General features: G+C 37.1%; 1 protein-coding gene across 1 annotated transcript in view; it reads left to right on the top strand.

Moving 5' to 3' along the window:
• PHAF1 (phagosome assembly factor 1) overlaps nt 1-17,206 on the top strand; it is a 52,235-nt gene that overhangs the window by 15,797 nt on the left and 19,232 nt on the right. The window contains exons 4-8 of the mRNA XM_051975043.1: nt 8,504-8,547; nt 9,916-9,995; nt 10,351-10,445; nt 11,680-11,777; nt 14,155-14,267. Of these exons, the coding sequence (XP_051831003.1) occupies nt 8,504-8,547; nt 9,916-9,995; nt 10,351-10,445; nt 11,680-11,777; nt 14,155-14,267 (430 nt within the window). The remainder of the gene's footprint in view (nt 1-8,503; nt 8,548-9,915; nt 9,996-10,350; nt 10,446-11,679; nt 11,778-14,154; nt 14,268-17,206) is intronic.

Raw genomic sequence — 17,206 nt, 5'->3', positions numbered from 1 at the left:
GTCTTATCCCACAGTTAAGGGCTAAGAATGTTGTTGCAAAGGAAGTCTTTCGTTTTGTTACATTTTGGTGTAGATACTATATGTAAAAGAACAGAGACTGGAGCTTGTTCTCAGATGTTGTGCAGACTAGTGGGGCTTGAGAGTTGCATGTCTCTTTATTGATGGTTCTCTTTGAATACAGGAGACCTTGAATAAATGTTGAATTTGGATTGACATATTCACTACTATGTTGTTTGCTTGAGCTAGGGGCTAATTGATTGGTAAGCTACAGTTCAAGATAATTCTTGAATAATATATTGTTTACAAATCTCAAGGTGGCTCATAGGTTGATTATGGGTCACAGGAGCCTTATTATTTCAAAGCTACAACTTAAAAGGTAGATTCAGATTGGTGTACAGAACTAATTTCAAACTAAGAGTCAGTTATCAAGATTATTTAGCTTTGATTGAAACCAAATAGACTTGAATTAGAAGGAATATGAACTTCCAGAGTCTCAAAGTAGTTTTTCTGAAAACAGTTTGTCTCACTCATTCTCTTTTTAAAATAAGCTTTTATTAACAAAGTATTCCCCAGTAACTCCCCTTCTTCCAAAGAGAGCTATCCTCTATAACAAGTAATATGTTCATAAGAAAAAAGGAAAGGGGAAAAAATATAGCATAACTGATTAATAAATTGGGAAAATCTGAAAATGTACTTGCATGTTTTTTGTAATCTCTTTGTCTCCTTCCTGTGGGCCCAGCCCCTCTGGTTAGAATTATCGCTGAAAGTTGAGGTAAGAAAAGAACAGGGAACCTCCATGCTGAGAAGCTAGTAAGCACTGACACTATTTTGGTAAATCTTCCTGTTCAGCATCATATTGGATAGGGGAAGGAGAAATTGGAACACTTCTTAGAGGAAATGGGAGACTTTCATGCGTAGTGCAGTAAGAGCCTGTCTTTGTGCTTCAGAATCTGTCAGGAATAATCACCTCAGACCCTGAGCCTGTTGAATGGCAGGGCAAGTCTGTGTTTCACTCCCACTTCATAGTTGTTCATAGTGATTATCTCCATTGGAATCATTGAAACCCTTTTTGAAGACTGATGAAAATATAGAGAAGAGTTGGAAAAGACCAGTTTATCCTATTTGTGCCTCTCCTGTAATTTCATGTAACCTATCTATAACACCTCCTCCAGACTACTGACCTCAGCAATTCCCTGAGTGTTTTCTGGTGACCCCTTTCTATTCTATTTATCCAAATATAAGAAGCTAAATCTTGGGTGACTGTATTATAAGAGCTATTCTTATGTCTTTTCCACTAGTCTTTCTCAGACTATGATACACCTAAACATTTGTCAAAGCACAACAATAGCTGTTTTCCTTTCTACCTTCCTTATTATTCCCTGTCCACACATTGCACTTTTTTTACAGGCTATCTCTTCTTTCTCCATTTACCTTGAGTACCATAAACTCAGCTTGGATTCCTTCCTTCAGATTATAGATTAATAAAGAACAGTAAGGAAACTATATATTACAGTGTGCTGGGGACATCTCCTGTGCAGCAAAATTGAAACAATGATTGAGAAACTAGATTGACTTCCCTGCCATAGAAATAAGGTTTATTAGTGTGTTATTATTATTTATTATTATGTGGTTTATTAGTACCTACTGGTTGAGAATATATAACCTGTCCAGAGCACTTGAAAGCACCAAGGTTTTCTTTGGATGCTGGAAGAATATCCCCCACATCCCTAAAATAGCAGAATTGTTCCCTACCCCTCTCAAAAAAAAAGGAAGACCATGGGAAATGCCAAAAATTAGTAAGACAGAGAAGAGCTCTAATCCAATTAAAAGACATTTTAAAAATTAAAGGCATCAGTCATCAACACATAAAGAAAAAATGTATTATCAATAACAAAACCAGAAATTCCTCAATAAAAGAAAACAAAATTAAAACTCCATTATGCAGACTGACTGTGATGATGTATAACATCATTATATAGCAAAAAATTTGGATGCACACAGAAAATGATCAGAAGGAAGCAAAGAAGCAAACGTGACATTTTTGTTGTTTTGTTGATATATATTTTAAAAAATATGGATAATTTGGAATTTATGATTTTATATGTGATCATGTAAGATCTTGTTTGTTTAAATGGTTTATTTTTCCTCGAGATTTAGAATTTTAAAATTACTTCCAAATTAAAAAGCAACAAAACTTTCTCTAGAAGTTGTTGAAATGACAAGATAAAGTGAAAATACAAATAACTAAAAAATAATGCAGTTGGACAAATGTTGGCAAGCAATTCAGATGAAAGTAACAATTCTGGAAGATAGATCAAGAGCAGATAATCTTGAGAATGTTTGGGCTTCTGGAAACTGAAGAATTTGACAGCCTTTTCCCTCCCAAAAATTGTGTAAGTATATTTTTCAGAAGTATTACAAACAAGGGACAAGTGGCAGATAGAATTCATTTAGAGAGCAACTGGGGAAAATTCTTTGGATATTGGCTGAAAGAAACCTGTTGCCTGAAATAAATTATAACATATATTTTAAAGGTGTGTCAGACTGAGCACAGATGATGCATTTGCAGGGCACCGTCTTGGATATTGTTACTTGATCTTTCTGCTGACATCATAATAATATCCCTTTCTTGAAAGGTTTAAAGTTTATGAGATTCTTTCCTCACAATAATCCACTGAGGTAGTACTGGAAGTATTGTTCCCATTTTATAGATAAGGAAACTGAGACTTAAAGAAGTGAAGGCTATGGGACAGCTAGATGGTGCAGTAGATAAAGCACATAGGCCTGGGAGACAGGAGGACCTGGGTTCAAATATGATTTCAGACACTTAACACTTCTTTGTTGTGTGACCTGGGGCAAGTCACTTAATCCCAATTGTCTCTCAAAATAAAAAACAAAAGAAGTGAAGGCATGTCCAACATTTTACTGTCTGTACCTTCTCTCATATTCCTAATCCACTGGTCCTGAGGAGGTCCTTGCACCTCACTTATTTAGATTCTCCCTTGCCTTCTTCAACTTAGCAACTTTTCCACATTTGAAGTCCATTCAATCTCAATTTTCTAGCCAATCTTTTTCTACCCATCCCCCTCAAGTAATTTTACCTCTTAATGAAGCGGGTTGTGGTCCCTTTAAGAAACTAACTGTATTTCCTATTGATTTGTGATTCCTTTCAGATTCCCAGCCCCTCCTGGCTTAGAAATATTAGTCCAGGAAGCCAGGGCCTTTGATTCACAAGGAGTTTACACCTGGCTTACCATTTTCCTCTATTCCCTGACTCTTCCATTTACTAGCAGACTTTAATAGTCTCACAGATAATAGAGGCTCCCTCAAAATCCTAAACCTCCAAATTCCGTTGTCTTCTTTATCTTCCATAACTTTCATTCTACTGCAGGTACGCAAGGGGATGGTCATCCTTAGCTTCAAGTGTTCCACTTTCCCCACTTTGAAATTCTGACATTACACTACATGACCATAACTATCATTCCACCCCTTCCTGTATCTTACACCCGTTCTTTGTTTTCATTGATACCTCCATTTGCTCTGTCTCTCAGGTGCCTTCTCTTTGAGGAGGAATATCTCCAATATCAACCCATTTAGGTTAGCTATTTCAGCTCTACCTGTCCATATGCTACTCCTCTCTGCTCTTGATTACTCTATCATTTGTCTCTTGCTTTTACTCCCAAGCTTGTGAACACAGCCAAAGGAAGCCTTGTTTAAGTGTGCTAACTGGATGCATTGCCCACTCATCTTCTCTCTTTTCAGCTGGGTTCTTTTATTCTCCTGTAATTGATTCTAACTCTACAGAAACTATTCCAGAACTTGTTTTCCCTTCTCAGAAGCTATCCACATGCCTTCCCTCTCCATCCCTCTCTTGGCTGAGGATCTTAGTGATTGATTACCTTGCAAAGAAATTTGAGGCCATTTAGCATGCAGTCCCTTTTCTTCCCTTCTGCTCTTAAGTACTCATTATTTTCTTACAACAATAAAACATAATCAAATCTCCCCAGTTTAAAAAAAAAAAAATCTTTCTCTGTACCTTAACATCCCCTCAAGCTACTGTCCCATATCTCTCCTTCCTTTCTCAGCTAAAGTCCTTAAAAAGAGATGTCTGCACTCATTGCTCCCACTTTTGCCATCTGGCTTCCTACCTTATTACTTAACTAAAACTCCTCTCTTTAAAGTTATCAATAATCTCTTAAAAGCCAAACCTTAATCCTCACTCAGTCTATTTCTTTTGACTTAGTTGACTCTTTCCTCCTAAATTCTCTATTCTCTGGGCTTTCCTTATGTGTCTTTCACCTTTGTTCTCATTCTATATGTATGACTATTCTTTATCTCCTTGACTGGTCTTTATAGTCTCTCATGTTGATAATTTCAGCATTATCCTGGACCCCTCACTCTCCTTTATCTCACATCTTCAGTCATTTTCTACATCTTGTAATTTCTAACTGCAAGGTCTCGTCTGACCCCTTTTCTCCACTCACAAAGCTAGTAACCACCTTATCCTCATCACTTCTAGCCTAGATTGTTGTAACAAGCTTTCTAATTGGTTTCCCTGTCTCAAGCCTCTTATCGTACTAGTCCAGCCTACACACTGCTGCCAAAGTAATTTTCTTTAAAAGCAAATCTTAGTATGTGATTTCTATCAACTACAATGACTTTCTATTTGCCTCTAAGGTCAGATAGAAATCACTCTGTTTAAACCCTACACAGTCTGACTCCAGTCTATCTTTCCAGTCTCGTTGGACATTGCTTTCTTCCTTCATTACTCTGCAGTCCAGCCAAACTAACTTCTCTTTTCTTCATATACGACAATGCATATCCCATCTATGTCTGCATCTCTTATGCCTGGAAAGCTCTCCCTCCTTATCTCTCTGCCTCATAGAATCACTCTCTTCCTTCAAGATTCAAGCACTATCTTCTCTGTGGAGCCTTTCCTGATCTCACTTCCCTCCGAAATGAATTCCTCATAATTAACTGTTTTGTGTATATTTTTATTTATGCTGTTTTTATTTTTACATGAATTTCTTCATTAGAATATAAATTTCTTTGAATGCAGATTGAAGCATACTTTTTTTTAACTTTATTTTTGATATTTTTTTTGTCTGCATTTTCTTTTGTGACATGGCTAATATGGAAATGTTTTATATGACTGCACATTTATAATCTTTTTCAAGTTACCTTCTCAAAGAGAGGAGAGAGAGAAGGAAGGAAAGAATATGGAACTCAAAAAAAATTTTTTAAATATGTTAAATGTCTTTTAAAAAATGTAAACTTGTGAATAGGGATGTTACCCTTATGAAGCCACAAAGGTTACCAGTTCTCCCCTGTCTTCTCTATTATTGCTTCTTTAGCTAGTTCACCTATATAGTAGTCATGGCAAGACGGAATCCTTAATGATTGGATACTAAGTCAGCTCCTTTAATTCCTAGTAGGTGAGAGGCTTTATAGTGAATAAGGAAGGCAAGATAAATCTTATGGCCCTACTTAGACTCAGTTTCAAATGATGTGGGCTGTGACCATGGAATACTATTGAAGATTGGAATTCAGCAATCCAACAGTCTGTGATGAAGCGCCCTGGAGAGACAGTGCCATGGGCAGCTTTTGTGAGCAGCATCCCTAGAAGACACTTAAGTAATTAGTTGTTGAATAAATAAACAAACCTGAAAACTGGTCTTTATTTATTGGTTCATCATGAGAAAATCTTTTTAATTACCACCAAACATTTAGAGAACATCAACAAGATCATCTTGAAACATGGAGAACCATTTTGTGTGTTGTTGCCATGACCAATCATGCCCTTCATGCAGACTGTGTTTAATTTAGTGATCTATATTTATAGTATCTTGTTATTTATACTCTTGTCATTCCCTAGAGCACTTACATCAGACAGTACAACCTCTGCTTCCTGATACGTTCTTGTATGCAAAGCTCTCCCCTGAGCTCCCACTTTGTAGTTCAACATTTCGGGAATCTCTTGGACACAGTTCATCTGAAATCATAGAATGTTAGAATTTGAAAGGACTTCTTCCTACGGGAGTCCAGCTTCCTTGTTTTACAATGGAAAGATTGAAATTCAGAGAAAACAAGTGACATTTATAAAGCTACCTAAATGGTATGGGTCAAGAGCCACATTGTGAAATCACGGTTTTGATTCCAAAATCATTGTTTCACAACACTCTGTCTCCTGATCTTTCTAGCTGTTTACATAACCCCAGCCAGAGATTCTACCCAATATAGACTTTTGTAGATAATAGTTTTTTCACACTGTACAAAAGCTAACATTGTGTGCCATTTGTGGTTGACAAAATAATGTTTATTATCATTGCTGATAAAAATCAGATGCCATTGTATAGTATAACATTTCTGTGGGAAAATTAGATTGAAATTAAATTATTTTGACTTGAATCCCTTTTTCTGGCATGTACCTAGTGGTTGATTAGCTTAAGGACAACCTGTACTGTGAGTAGGTGATAAACTTGCCCTGTGGACCCATCGTCACAGACTTAGCCATGCCTACTCAGCTAATAAAGGCTGATGTGTTCTGTAATCCAGGTGAAGATAGGCCCTTCAGGGGTAACTATGGTCTCAGTTTTGTCTTTTTGTCCCTGTCCTTAGAGTAACCCCCTTGCACTTAGCAAAAGCTTAACAAATATTTGAATCAAACCAAATCCATCATTTATCCCTCTGAGCAGATCAGCAGCATACCTTTGGCCTGGAATCAAGACTTTGCTTTGTGTCAGTTTGGTTCTTTTTTGTATTTTTTGTGCCTTATAGAGGTGGTGAGTGCTAATGGAAAGAGTAGTGAGAAAATCAGAAGGGCCTACGTTGAACCCCACGGCTTAGTATTTGTATGAACTTGAGTGATTTGCTTAAACTGTTTCTGTTTTTTCCGCTATAAAATAAAAGGATTGAATTAAGTAACTTATCAGCTCAAAATAGCGAAATTCTTAAACTGTAAATTCCCAGAAGACAAGGATTATCTTTCCTGGATTTTATTATATCACCTTGGTGCCTAGCATATAGTAGGCACTTAGCAAATGGTTACTGAATTTGTCCTTATCAAGATATTTGAAGGACTATGTGCCTCCATAAAGGTAAATACATTATAAGGAAAGTTCCAGTTTCTTTAGAGTTAAAATATCAAGATTCCCTTTTAGGTAATTCCATTAATCTAGGTTGTAAGAGAAATATAGGCAGATACATAAGTAAAATCCTCCCTTTGTTATTATAATGTGGCCCATTTCCTATTAGAAAAACTTGGTGTTTAAAGCAGGATATTTTAGAATGATTTTTTCACTCAGTGTGAGCTGGATTTTAATAACTTATTAAGATCCTCAGTCATAGAAATATAGTCCAGAATAGTACCTGCAGAAGTGAAAAAGAAAAGTTCATTCTATATAATAAAATTAAAATGATTTTATTTAACTGTCTGGGTTTTAATTTTATCTTCTTTTGAAAGGCAGAAAGGTGTAGTAGGTGGATAAAGAACTGGCCTTGGAGAGAAGAAGGCAGATTTAGGTAGCATTTCAGCCCCTGACACATACTGACTGGGTCTTTCTGGGCAAGGCCCTTCACCCTGCAGTACTCTTGACCAAAAGTACAGAGAAGGTACTGATCTGTAAGGGTGTGGAAAGGATCTTCAATTAGGAGCTGCTACCTAGCAACTGCTGATAACAAGTTCTACAGTTCCTGAAGAAAATCAAGTCTTCGCCACCAAAGTACTTGGCACAGTCAAGTGGCTTAGCATCAGAAATATGTTTTTATCAGTGGGGACAAAATGTTACTACTTTGCCTCTTACTCTAAGAACCTTAGGATCTTGCAGCTAAAACTTAGTCTTTGTATTGTTGCTTCTAATGAGAAGATGAGCTTCTTGAAAGAAGAAACCCTCTTTTCCACTTGCTTGCCCAGGCTTGACACAGTGCCTTGCATATAGTAGGGACCTGATGAATGCTTTTTCATTTATTCAATGAAATCACAGGTCTGGGTTCTAATTTTTGTTATAGGAAAAGGCTATTTTAGATTTGAGTGTACCTATAAAAGGCACACTCTGTCCCTATAGTTATCTAGGAACCAGACTTTGGAATAAGTATAAAGAAACTAAGCTGTTACACAGAGGGTTATATATTTGGATAGCCTTGTAGAAGTTGCTTTGAATATCTGGATTATCATGAACAATGTAATGTGAATTTTCCCTGCCTTTTAAGTAGAAGCAGGTCTTTTTTTTTTTTTTTTTTGCTGAGGCAGTTAGGGTTAAGTGACTTGCCCAAAGTCACACAGCTAGGAAGTGTTAATGTCTGAGGCTGGATTTGAACTCAGGACCTCCTGATTTCAGGGCTGGCACTCTATCCACTGGGCCACCTAGCTTCTCCTCAAAAGTCTTTTCTTAAAAACAATATTCGTCTATTGTGGTTCCTGATGAGTGTTTATTCCAGAAATCTCTTTTTAAGAGATGTATGCCTTTAATCATTTTTCTTAAATGTCCAATGTATTGTCTTTTAGGTAATTGAAGTTTATGACTTGACTAAAGTGAAGTTAAAATATTGGTAAGTCATATTTAAAAGTGATATATCATTCTCATGACAATCCAGTTCTAGATGTCTACTTTTTCTTTTGTTCAATTGTCTATCAGCTTTCCTTTGCTTCCCAGAGCTATGAGGCCCATCACATTTGAGGGATTTGTAGGGCCTGAGACTTTCTTCTTGTCATCTACCACAACCCAGGGTCCCCGGGGCCTGGGGTCCATTCTGTAAAATAAGAGCCATTTAGGACACTAAAAAGCCACTCCAGGATTGATTGCCTCCATCAGCACGTTTCTTTACAATTAATAGCATTCATTGTCTTTGCTGTACAGAAATGTCGGCGTAAGTAGTCACGTCCCTTCTCCTGATTTTGGTGAGATTCTGCTAGATCAGACCAGAGACTAATATTGATCATTTAGTATAATTATCTTTTGATGAGGAAACTCTCATTTAAACAGATTTGGGCCGTGTTTTGTAAGATAGTCAGTCTTTTAAGAATCTAATCTTAAAAGATAAACCAGATAGATAGAGTTCCAAATAGTCTTTTATTGAAATGTTTGCCTCCCCATTCTCATTTTACTTCTGCCTGGGCCCAGTATAGAGTTCATTTCTCCCTTTTCCCTCCTCTTGACCCTCTCTGCGCAGAGGGGCACTCCCTCTCAGTTCTCTTCCAGGCCCTCAGAGCTCTTCACCAAGTGTCACTTAATAAACATTTCCCTCCTTACAGATTTGCTTCCTCAAAATTCTCTCTCCCCACGTTTATTCCTAGTGGCTTAGTCCTACTCTGCTGATATATACTCCTTTTAAAAATTCTCCCACCTCCTACTGGAATAGCACAGCCTTTTCACACCTTGATCTCCCTGAGCCAGCCTTACTCCATGCCCCTGTAATGGTTGTACTGTTGAAATTCCACTAGACTGAAACCCACATATCCCTCAATCTGTTGAGAACCTCTGAAGAACAGCCTGTGAATATAGTCTTTGTTTTCTTATGTATAAAAATCTTGGATGAACGTCAGTATGTTACTGAAAGCTTGATATTGGAGTTGGGAAGACGTGGATTCAAGTCCTTTCTCTCATACCTGTTGGCTGTGGGACTCTGGGCAAATCATCCTTTCTGTGTTCCCAGACTCTCTTAAGACTGTATTACATGTATATCATGTAAGGGGAATTTCTACATCAAAGAGTTATTTACACCAATGAAATCATGTTTGAAGTATAAGAAAAATAGATTTTGTTAGTGACTTACCTTAATATCTGAACTTAGTTTTCAACTAGTATCTGGTTTTATATAGTATATTGGTTTTTGTTTTCAAAGTACATTTTGCAGCCATAATAACTCATGAATTCTGAGGTTTTATAACTGTTGAAAAGAGCCTTTTTTGTTTTCCAGTGGTGTCCATTTTAACTCTCAGGCAATAGCTCCAACCATTGAACAGATTGATCAGTCCTTTGGAGCAACCCATCCAGGAGGTAAGCAGTGCTAAGCAGAAAGGTCATTAGATAGTGACAACCCAAGACAGTGAACGTGAAAGTAGTTTTGTGCTTTTAAATCTCCTCAGTAAATCTAGAGGTAAAAAAATATAATAAAAGATTAAGAAAACAGTTCTCATTTGATCCTTCCAAATCTTGAGAAGCATCAGAAAGAGGAAAATCCCCAAGATTCAGAGAGGTAGAGGAACTGGTCCAAGGCCACAATGGCATCTCAGAAACAAATCCTGCTGCCATTGCTCAGTTGTCCTGCCCAGTCCTGGGCCCCTGTTAATCTTCAGTTGGAAATTGTAGCCAAAGCAACTTCTGCATTCACATGGAACTTCTTCTTTTCCAGTGTACAACTCGGCTGAACAACTTTTTCACCTCAACTTTAGAGGATTATCATTCTCTTTTCAGTTAGACTCATGGACCGAGGCTCCAAAATATGAGGTCAGGAATTCTGTGTTTCTAATTTTGCTAAAATATTGTTAGGAGTATAAACATAGCACATGACTTCAGAGAATTTAATGAATAAATATCTAGCCAAGAAGACTACTTTTTTATTTCTTTGCCTTTAAATTTACCATTATTAAGTAATTTGTTCAAAGACACATGCAGTGGGTTTGTTTGTTTTTTTAAATCTTGCTCTGTCCCTAAAAACTAGCATTGAATTCAGTGAACTCTTATGGCCTTTTAGCACTGTGTCCTGTGATACACAGTTACAGGAAATGCTTATATCTCTGGGACACTGCTGATTCTTTTTCTCACCATCTCTGGATAGAAGCAAGTTTCTCTTCCCATAGAGTTTATTCTTCTGTTATGTACTTTTTTGGGACTTGTTTTTAACATGTATATACTTGATCTTCCTCTACCATATCATGAGCTTAGGAACTATGTCTCCTTTACCTGTGTCTATCTATGTGTAGGACCTTGCATCCAGGAGGTGCTTAATAAATGTTTGAACATGGTTTGTCAGATTCATCTCGGGAGAAGGGAAAGCATTGAGAGTACTTAAGGATAATTATTTCCTCAGTGATACATGGTAATATTGATGTGGTCAGCTTTAAACAATAGATGTATTCATGAAAAGAAATTTAAAATAAAATTTTTATTTTTTCCCTTAATTATACAGTTTAGTGTGAAAGACTTTATCTTTTCAATTTTCAATGGCTTGTGGCTCCTAACAATCCCTTTTCTTCATTTCAACTCCTTTAGTAAGGAAACTTTCACTAATTTTTCAATGCATAATTGTTTTTCATAAAGGTATGTTATTTATGTTAACATAATAATTGGTTATAGTTATTTAAGATGAATTAATTTTACCCACATTAATTTTTAATGTGATAAATGTCAGTAGACCTCACCCACATAAATAAATGCTGTTTGTGGTCCTTAGTAGTTTTTAAAGAGTTGTAATGGAAGCTTGTGACCAAAAAAATTGAGAACCTCTAGTTCAAAGAAATATGCTTCTAATGTTTCTTTTGTGGGGAAAAAGTAGTTACTTGATTTAAATATGTATATGTATGTATTATATATACACGCATATATATAAGCAACATTTATATTTCTGAGATTATCATCCATTTTCTTACTTTGCTATATGTGGATTGGTGCTAGTAGATGTTACCATCTGAATCTCAAAAGATGCAATACATTTAGTAAAACTTGTATTTTGTCTTTGCAGCCTAATTTTGCCCATGGCCTGGCTTCTCTTCAGATTCCCCATGGAGCAACTGTGAAACGCATGTATATCTATAATGGAAATAGCTTGCAGGATACCAGGTAAGCAGGAAGAAGAAAGGATAAGTTCTTGTTCTCCCCCAGCCTGTAAAAGTGGTAGAATGAGAGCAGGAAGGGAACTTTGGGGCTATCTAGTCCTACCTGCTCATTTTTTAGATTAGGTAACTGAGCCTTATAGAGGTGAAATAATGTATTTAAGGTGACAAGGCAGGTAGGAGTGGAAACTGCGTCCTTTTACTCTGTATTCAGGGGCTTATTCCTCTATATAATTGCTGCTTTGATTTTATAATTTAAGTCAACAAACTTAAAAAAAATAAAATAAACAAAGGGAAACCAAAAAGGTGGAGAAGGGTGGGCATGAAGTTGATAGACGCGCTGGTTGGAAGTAAATAAACAGCTGGCAAAAGATGATTATGTTAATAAGTCTCAAACATGACCCAGCAATATAAGGAGAAGTCTTGAAATTTTGTGCATTGCACTGGTGTCTTCGCATATTTTTTCAAGCCATCATGGTTTTTCTGTTTGGTTGACTTTTTTTAGTCGGTCAGTCAGGGTTAAGTGACTTGCCCATGGTCATACAGCTATGAAGTGGCTGAAGCCAAATATGATCTCGGGTCCTCTTGACCCAGCGGCCTGCCCTCTGTGACACCTAGCTGCCCCACTGTATTTGTTCTTTATACTTTGGCAACATTTGCTTTCAGATTTTTTTTGTTGGGGGAAGGGGGTTCTGTTTATATTGTGTAGTCATTGTGTGTCTTGTTTTCTTGGCTCTGCATCAGTTCACATGATCTTTCTGGGCTTCTCTCCGTTCATCATCTGGATTACTTTTTATAGCACAGTAACATACCCTTACATTTATACACAACAAAAATTATTTAGCTATTCTCCAAACCATGGGTTTCTATTTTGTTCCCAAATCTTGTTAAACACTTTTTAAGCATTAAATGCTGTAGATAAAACCTGAAACAAAATAGTCCCTGCCCTCAGGGAATTGACATTTTAGTGGGGAGGAAGCAACATGTGCTCAGATAAGGATGTTCAAAATAAATTCATTATTGGGAAAGACCAGTTTTAGGAAGTGACATGAAAGCTGAGGCTGGAGATAGAGGGAACAGGCAAAGAGGAATAGCTAAAAGAAATTCTTAAAATTCTTTCCTAAGGCAACAAAGCACTGGGGAAAATCTTCAGGTTGTCTTGAAGCTATCCTTGATTGACCATGTTAGAAAAGCAGTCTGGATCTGATCAAAAAATCAGAACAGCCTAGAAGTCTGTACTTCTGCCATTTGAGGGCAAATGGTCCTATTCCAGAAGGAAAACAAGGCTTATATTTTGGGGGTGGATGTCATTCCCCTCAGAATGACTTCTTATAATCTGCAACACATTCTATTTGGAAATGCTGTTCTGATTATCTTTCAGTTATTAAGGTCAGAGAGTAGTCTAACTTGGCTGGAGGATATGACCCATAAATAAAACTGGGTTGTCTTTAAAATGCTGGATGCAAGTGGGCATTTATCTAGAGGGGCCAGTCTAGTGTCTTAAAGCGTAACTGGCGCTTATTGCCTTTTTGCTTGGTTGCATGGAAGGAAAGACATTCTAATCCCTGAGATCTAGCCTCGTAGTTGGAAAAATTCTCCCAAGTCATCCGGTCTCTCTCAGTTCCAGCACCTATGGACCTGTGAAATGAAATGACAGGTGTAAAAGAACTCTAAGTGTAAAGAGTTTGCAAATGTGAGCTGCCTACCTCTATTTCTAAGTCTGAAGCAACATAGGGACTTCCCTCAGCCTCTGGCTGCTCTTGTGCCAAATCAGACCTGGCCTGCACCTAGACATCGCCCTCTGGTGGTGAATTCGTAGTTTGTGGTGTAGCAGTTTTAGAGTTTTCCCACCAGTCATATGTACAGATAGCTTTCCTTGATTCCAAAAAAGTGACGTTATCCTTCCATCATCAACCACTCAGTCAAGTCAACAAACATTTATTGATTGATTACTATATGCTAGGCATTGTGCTAAGTCCTTAAAAATACAGTTATAAGCGAAAACACAAAAATAGTCCCTGCCCTCAGAGAGTTTACAGACTAAAGGGGGAGACGTACATACAAGGGGTGAGAGTAGAATAAGCATTTATTAAATACCTACTATGTGCCATGTATTGTGCTAAGCACTTGATAGATACTATCTCATAATCCTCACAACAACTTCGGGAGGGAGATGCAATAGTTATCCCCATTTTATAGTTGAAGGGATCAAGGCAAACACGTAATATGGCTTGTTCACAGTCATCCAGTTAGTGTCTGAAGCTAAATTTGAATTCAGATCTTCCTGACTGTAGTCCCAGAGCTCTGTCCACTGTACCACCTTGTTGCCTCTGAAGGTACATCGATAAGAGCCTTTGCTTAGAGGCTTTTGATTTGTTCCTCAGGGCCCCGGGTATGCCCCTCAGTTGTTTCCAGGGAAATGTGTATGCAGAAAGTGTGGATGTTTTGAGAGATGGAACTGGACCCTCAGGTTTACGACTCCGCCTCCTTGCTGCAGGTAAGTAATCACATTGAGGGAAGAATATTTTTTTTCTTCCTTTCACCTCTCCTATACCCCAGTTAAGTCTGCCTTTGGGAATTCTCATTCTGACTACTTTTTATCTCCTCAAATACTAAGCTATATACAAATTAAACTTTTTAAAACTTTCATCTACAGATAAAAAGATAACCTTTTCATCAAACTGTAATCTTTCCCATTTTATCTGTGTAAAGCTGGTTAAATTTAATGTTAGAAACAAATTCTCTCAGAACTTTTAAACAAAGTTCTAAGGTCCTTTTCTAATGAAGCTCATAATACAAACATAAACACAGAGGGACAGAATCCCTACAGCAACCCTGCCAGTATAAAGATATTTTTGAAAAGTGCTGGAGGGCTGAGGGTGCTAAGAGGGATACCAAAGGCAATTAGTGGGGTGTCTGCCTGTGCCTTTTCAAAAAGGGTAGGTCAGAGTTCAGCAGGGTCAGAGTACAAGAAAAGATCCTAGTAATGGGGCCTAGTGTGAGCAAAGACAGGGAAGGGAGGAGGGGGAACACCCCTCTGGGAAGGGACAGAAGGCCGATATACTTGGCCAGCTAGGAAAAAAATTCTGAGACTAGGCTGCAAACTCCCAGAGGGTTGACTTGTATTTTGGGGTCAAAATTTTTTGATATAACATCAGTGACCAGATCTGGGCACTTAAACATGGCCTTGAGAATTGCCACACATGTGTCTCGTCAGCTCCTAGAGAGCCAACTGTGTGTCAGCTAATAAGTTGTCAGTATCTGAAAGCAAAGTATCTTTCTTTTACATTTTGCATATTCCACAGTGCCCAGACCATTGATACACACATAGTAGGTTCTTAGGAATGCTTGTTGAATTACAAATTCACCCTTAACTTTGGAAGCATGAGAAAGTTGCCAAAGTCCTTGCCATAGGAGCTCAGTCCCACACACCACATGCAGGCATCTCTAAATGGGTGAAATGGGTTGTTTCTTGAGGTTTTATTTGCCAGAAATTGCCAGCCTCTAAGGGATGAGAAATGTTCATTGCTCTCTCCTTATTACCTTATTTTACAAAGGTAGTTTAGTTCTTAAACTAAACTTTAGAATTGCTCTTTTACTGAAGAAGTCAGGAAGGGTTCTCAAAGTACCCGTTGGAGGCTCAGTAAGCAAAAAAGAGGCCCTTGCTTCTTGTTTATTTAACAGCATATGCATCTCCATTTCTGGACCTTAGCCTTTGAAACACCCTAGTATAAAATGCTCTCTGCATACATGCAGATGACATCACTTTGTCTCTGCTAATTAATTGCTCATTCTAAGTAGCTCTTAAGATTATTCCTTTACTAAGGGAACAGTAGAAGCAAAACAGTAGACTAGTAGGATGAATTGGTTTAGAGATAGAAAAGTTGGGTTTGGATTCTGACTTCCCAACTTTGTGTTCTTAGGCAGGTCACTAATCTTCACTCTTTAGCAAAATAAAGACATTGAGCTTGATAATCTCTTAAGTTTTCTTATACCTCTGAAAGTCTTGGATCTTAAAATAGGCCTCACCTAGCAATGCTATTTAAATAGAAATAATCTAAGAGCCGCATTTTTCCCCCTCCCCTTTCTCTTTCCCTACTGCCTCTCCTTTTTGTTTTTTTTCTCTCATCCTTTCTCTTCCCTCCTCCTCTCCTCAAACCTCTAATGTCTAATGGCTAGGTCAATGAACTTTGATCTAGAAATTACAAGGTCAGTTATTAAGTAGGGCCATCATAAGGAAGTAGATTGACACGCCCCATTTAGGGAAAATGGAGTTAAATTGACCACAGTTTTAGAGTAGAGTAGAGAATGAGGAGCGGGGAGTGGTACTGGAGAGTAGGGGATGAAACATGCCTATAAATTAAAAAAAAATTGTTCAGAATCTGATTACAGATTGTTGGTCCATGGTGATTGGAACTGGATTGTTTGTAGTTATTAAGGAATCCCAATTTTTTTCACCTGTCACTATTCCCGTGACAATTTTTTTAGATCAAACAACCCACAAGAAGCACAGGACTTTGAACTGACTTTTATAGCTTTGGAGGTTGCTACTCAATTGTGTGTTGAGAAAAGAAACCCCTAATTAGTGAAATGAAAGGCATTGGGATGGAAAGGCAACTAGTATTAAGGTCCATAATTAAGCCTTAGACTATATGTAGATGAGCTGTTTTTTGTTTTTTTTTTTTTTCCCAGCAAAGTTTTTGAATTGTACTCACTCGGTACTACAATTTGTGCACTTGGTTAGTATCAGATATTAAATGATCAATTTTAACTCCATTGCTCTTATGTGATGAAAATGTCATCATTTTCCAAGATCACTAGTTTAAACATATATGAGATTTTGTTTTGTTTCTGACATTTATGTCTAGGTTAAAAATACATAATATTTAAAGCTCAGGAAATAAGTCTGAGAGTCAGTTTGCAATATCTTGTCTTTTTGTATGTGTGTGGAACAGGGAAACCTTATAATTAAAGCTAAAGATCCCTTTGGAAAACTTGGTAGTTGGAGCATTTCAAAAAAACTGATGGGATAAAGAATGTGAGAATGCTTTGAAAATTGTAAAGAATTATAGAAATATGAGGGATTTTTAAAAATTAGATGTTTCTAGTATTCATTATTTAATCTTAAATCATCTGTGACTAATTTTTTTTTGATTTGCACCTAGCACAGTATTTTGAGCATGTATTCCAATAAGTAAATTGGAATGTGTTCCTATTTATAAATTATTTGGATATTACTTTATATTGATGGTATACATTATAAAATTTACACAAAATAGAAATTTTAAAAGGATGAGATAAAAAGAAAATAATATATATCCTAGAGTCAATAGGGAGCCACTAGAATATGAAAAAGTAAATGACATGATCAGACCTGAGCTTTAAGAAAATTATTTTGTTGGCTGTTTGGAGGATACATAGTATGGAGAAACTTGA

This window comes from Antechinus flavipes, chromosome 2, assembly GCF_016432865.1.
Source record: "Antechinus flavipes isolate AdamAnt ecotype Samford, QLD, Australia chromosome 2, AdamAnt_v2, whole genome shotgun sequence".
NCBI classification, from domain to species: domain Eukaryota; kingdom Metazoa; phylum Chordata; class Mammalia; order Dasyuromorphia; family Dasyuridae; genus Antechinus; species Antechinus flavipes.
Note: the sequence above shows the minus strand (reverse complement) of the source record. Positions and strands in the feature narration are given on the sequence as shown.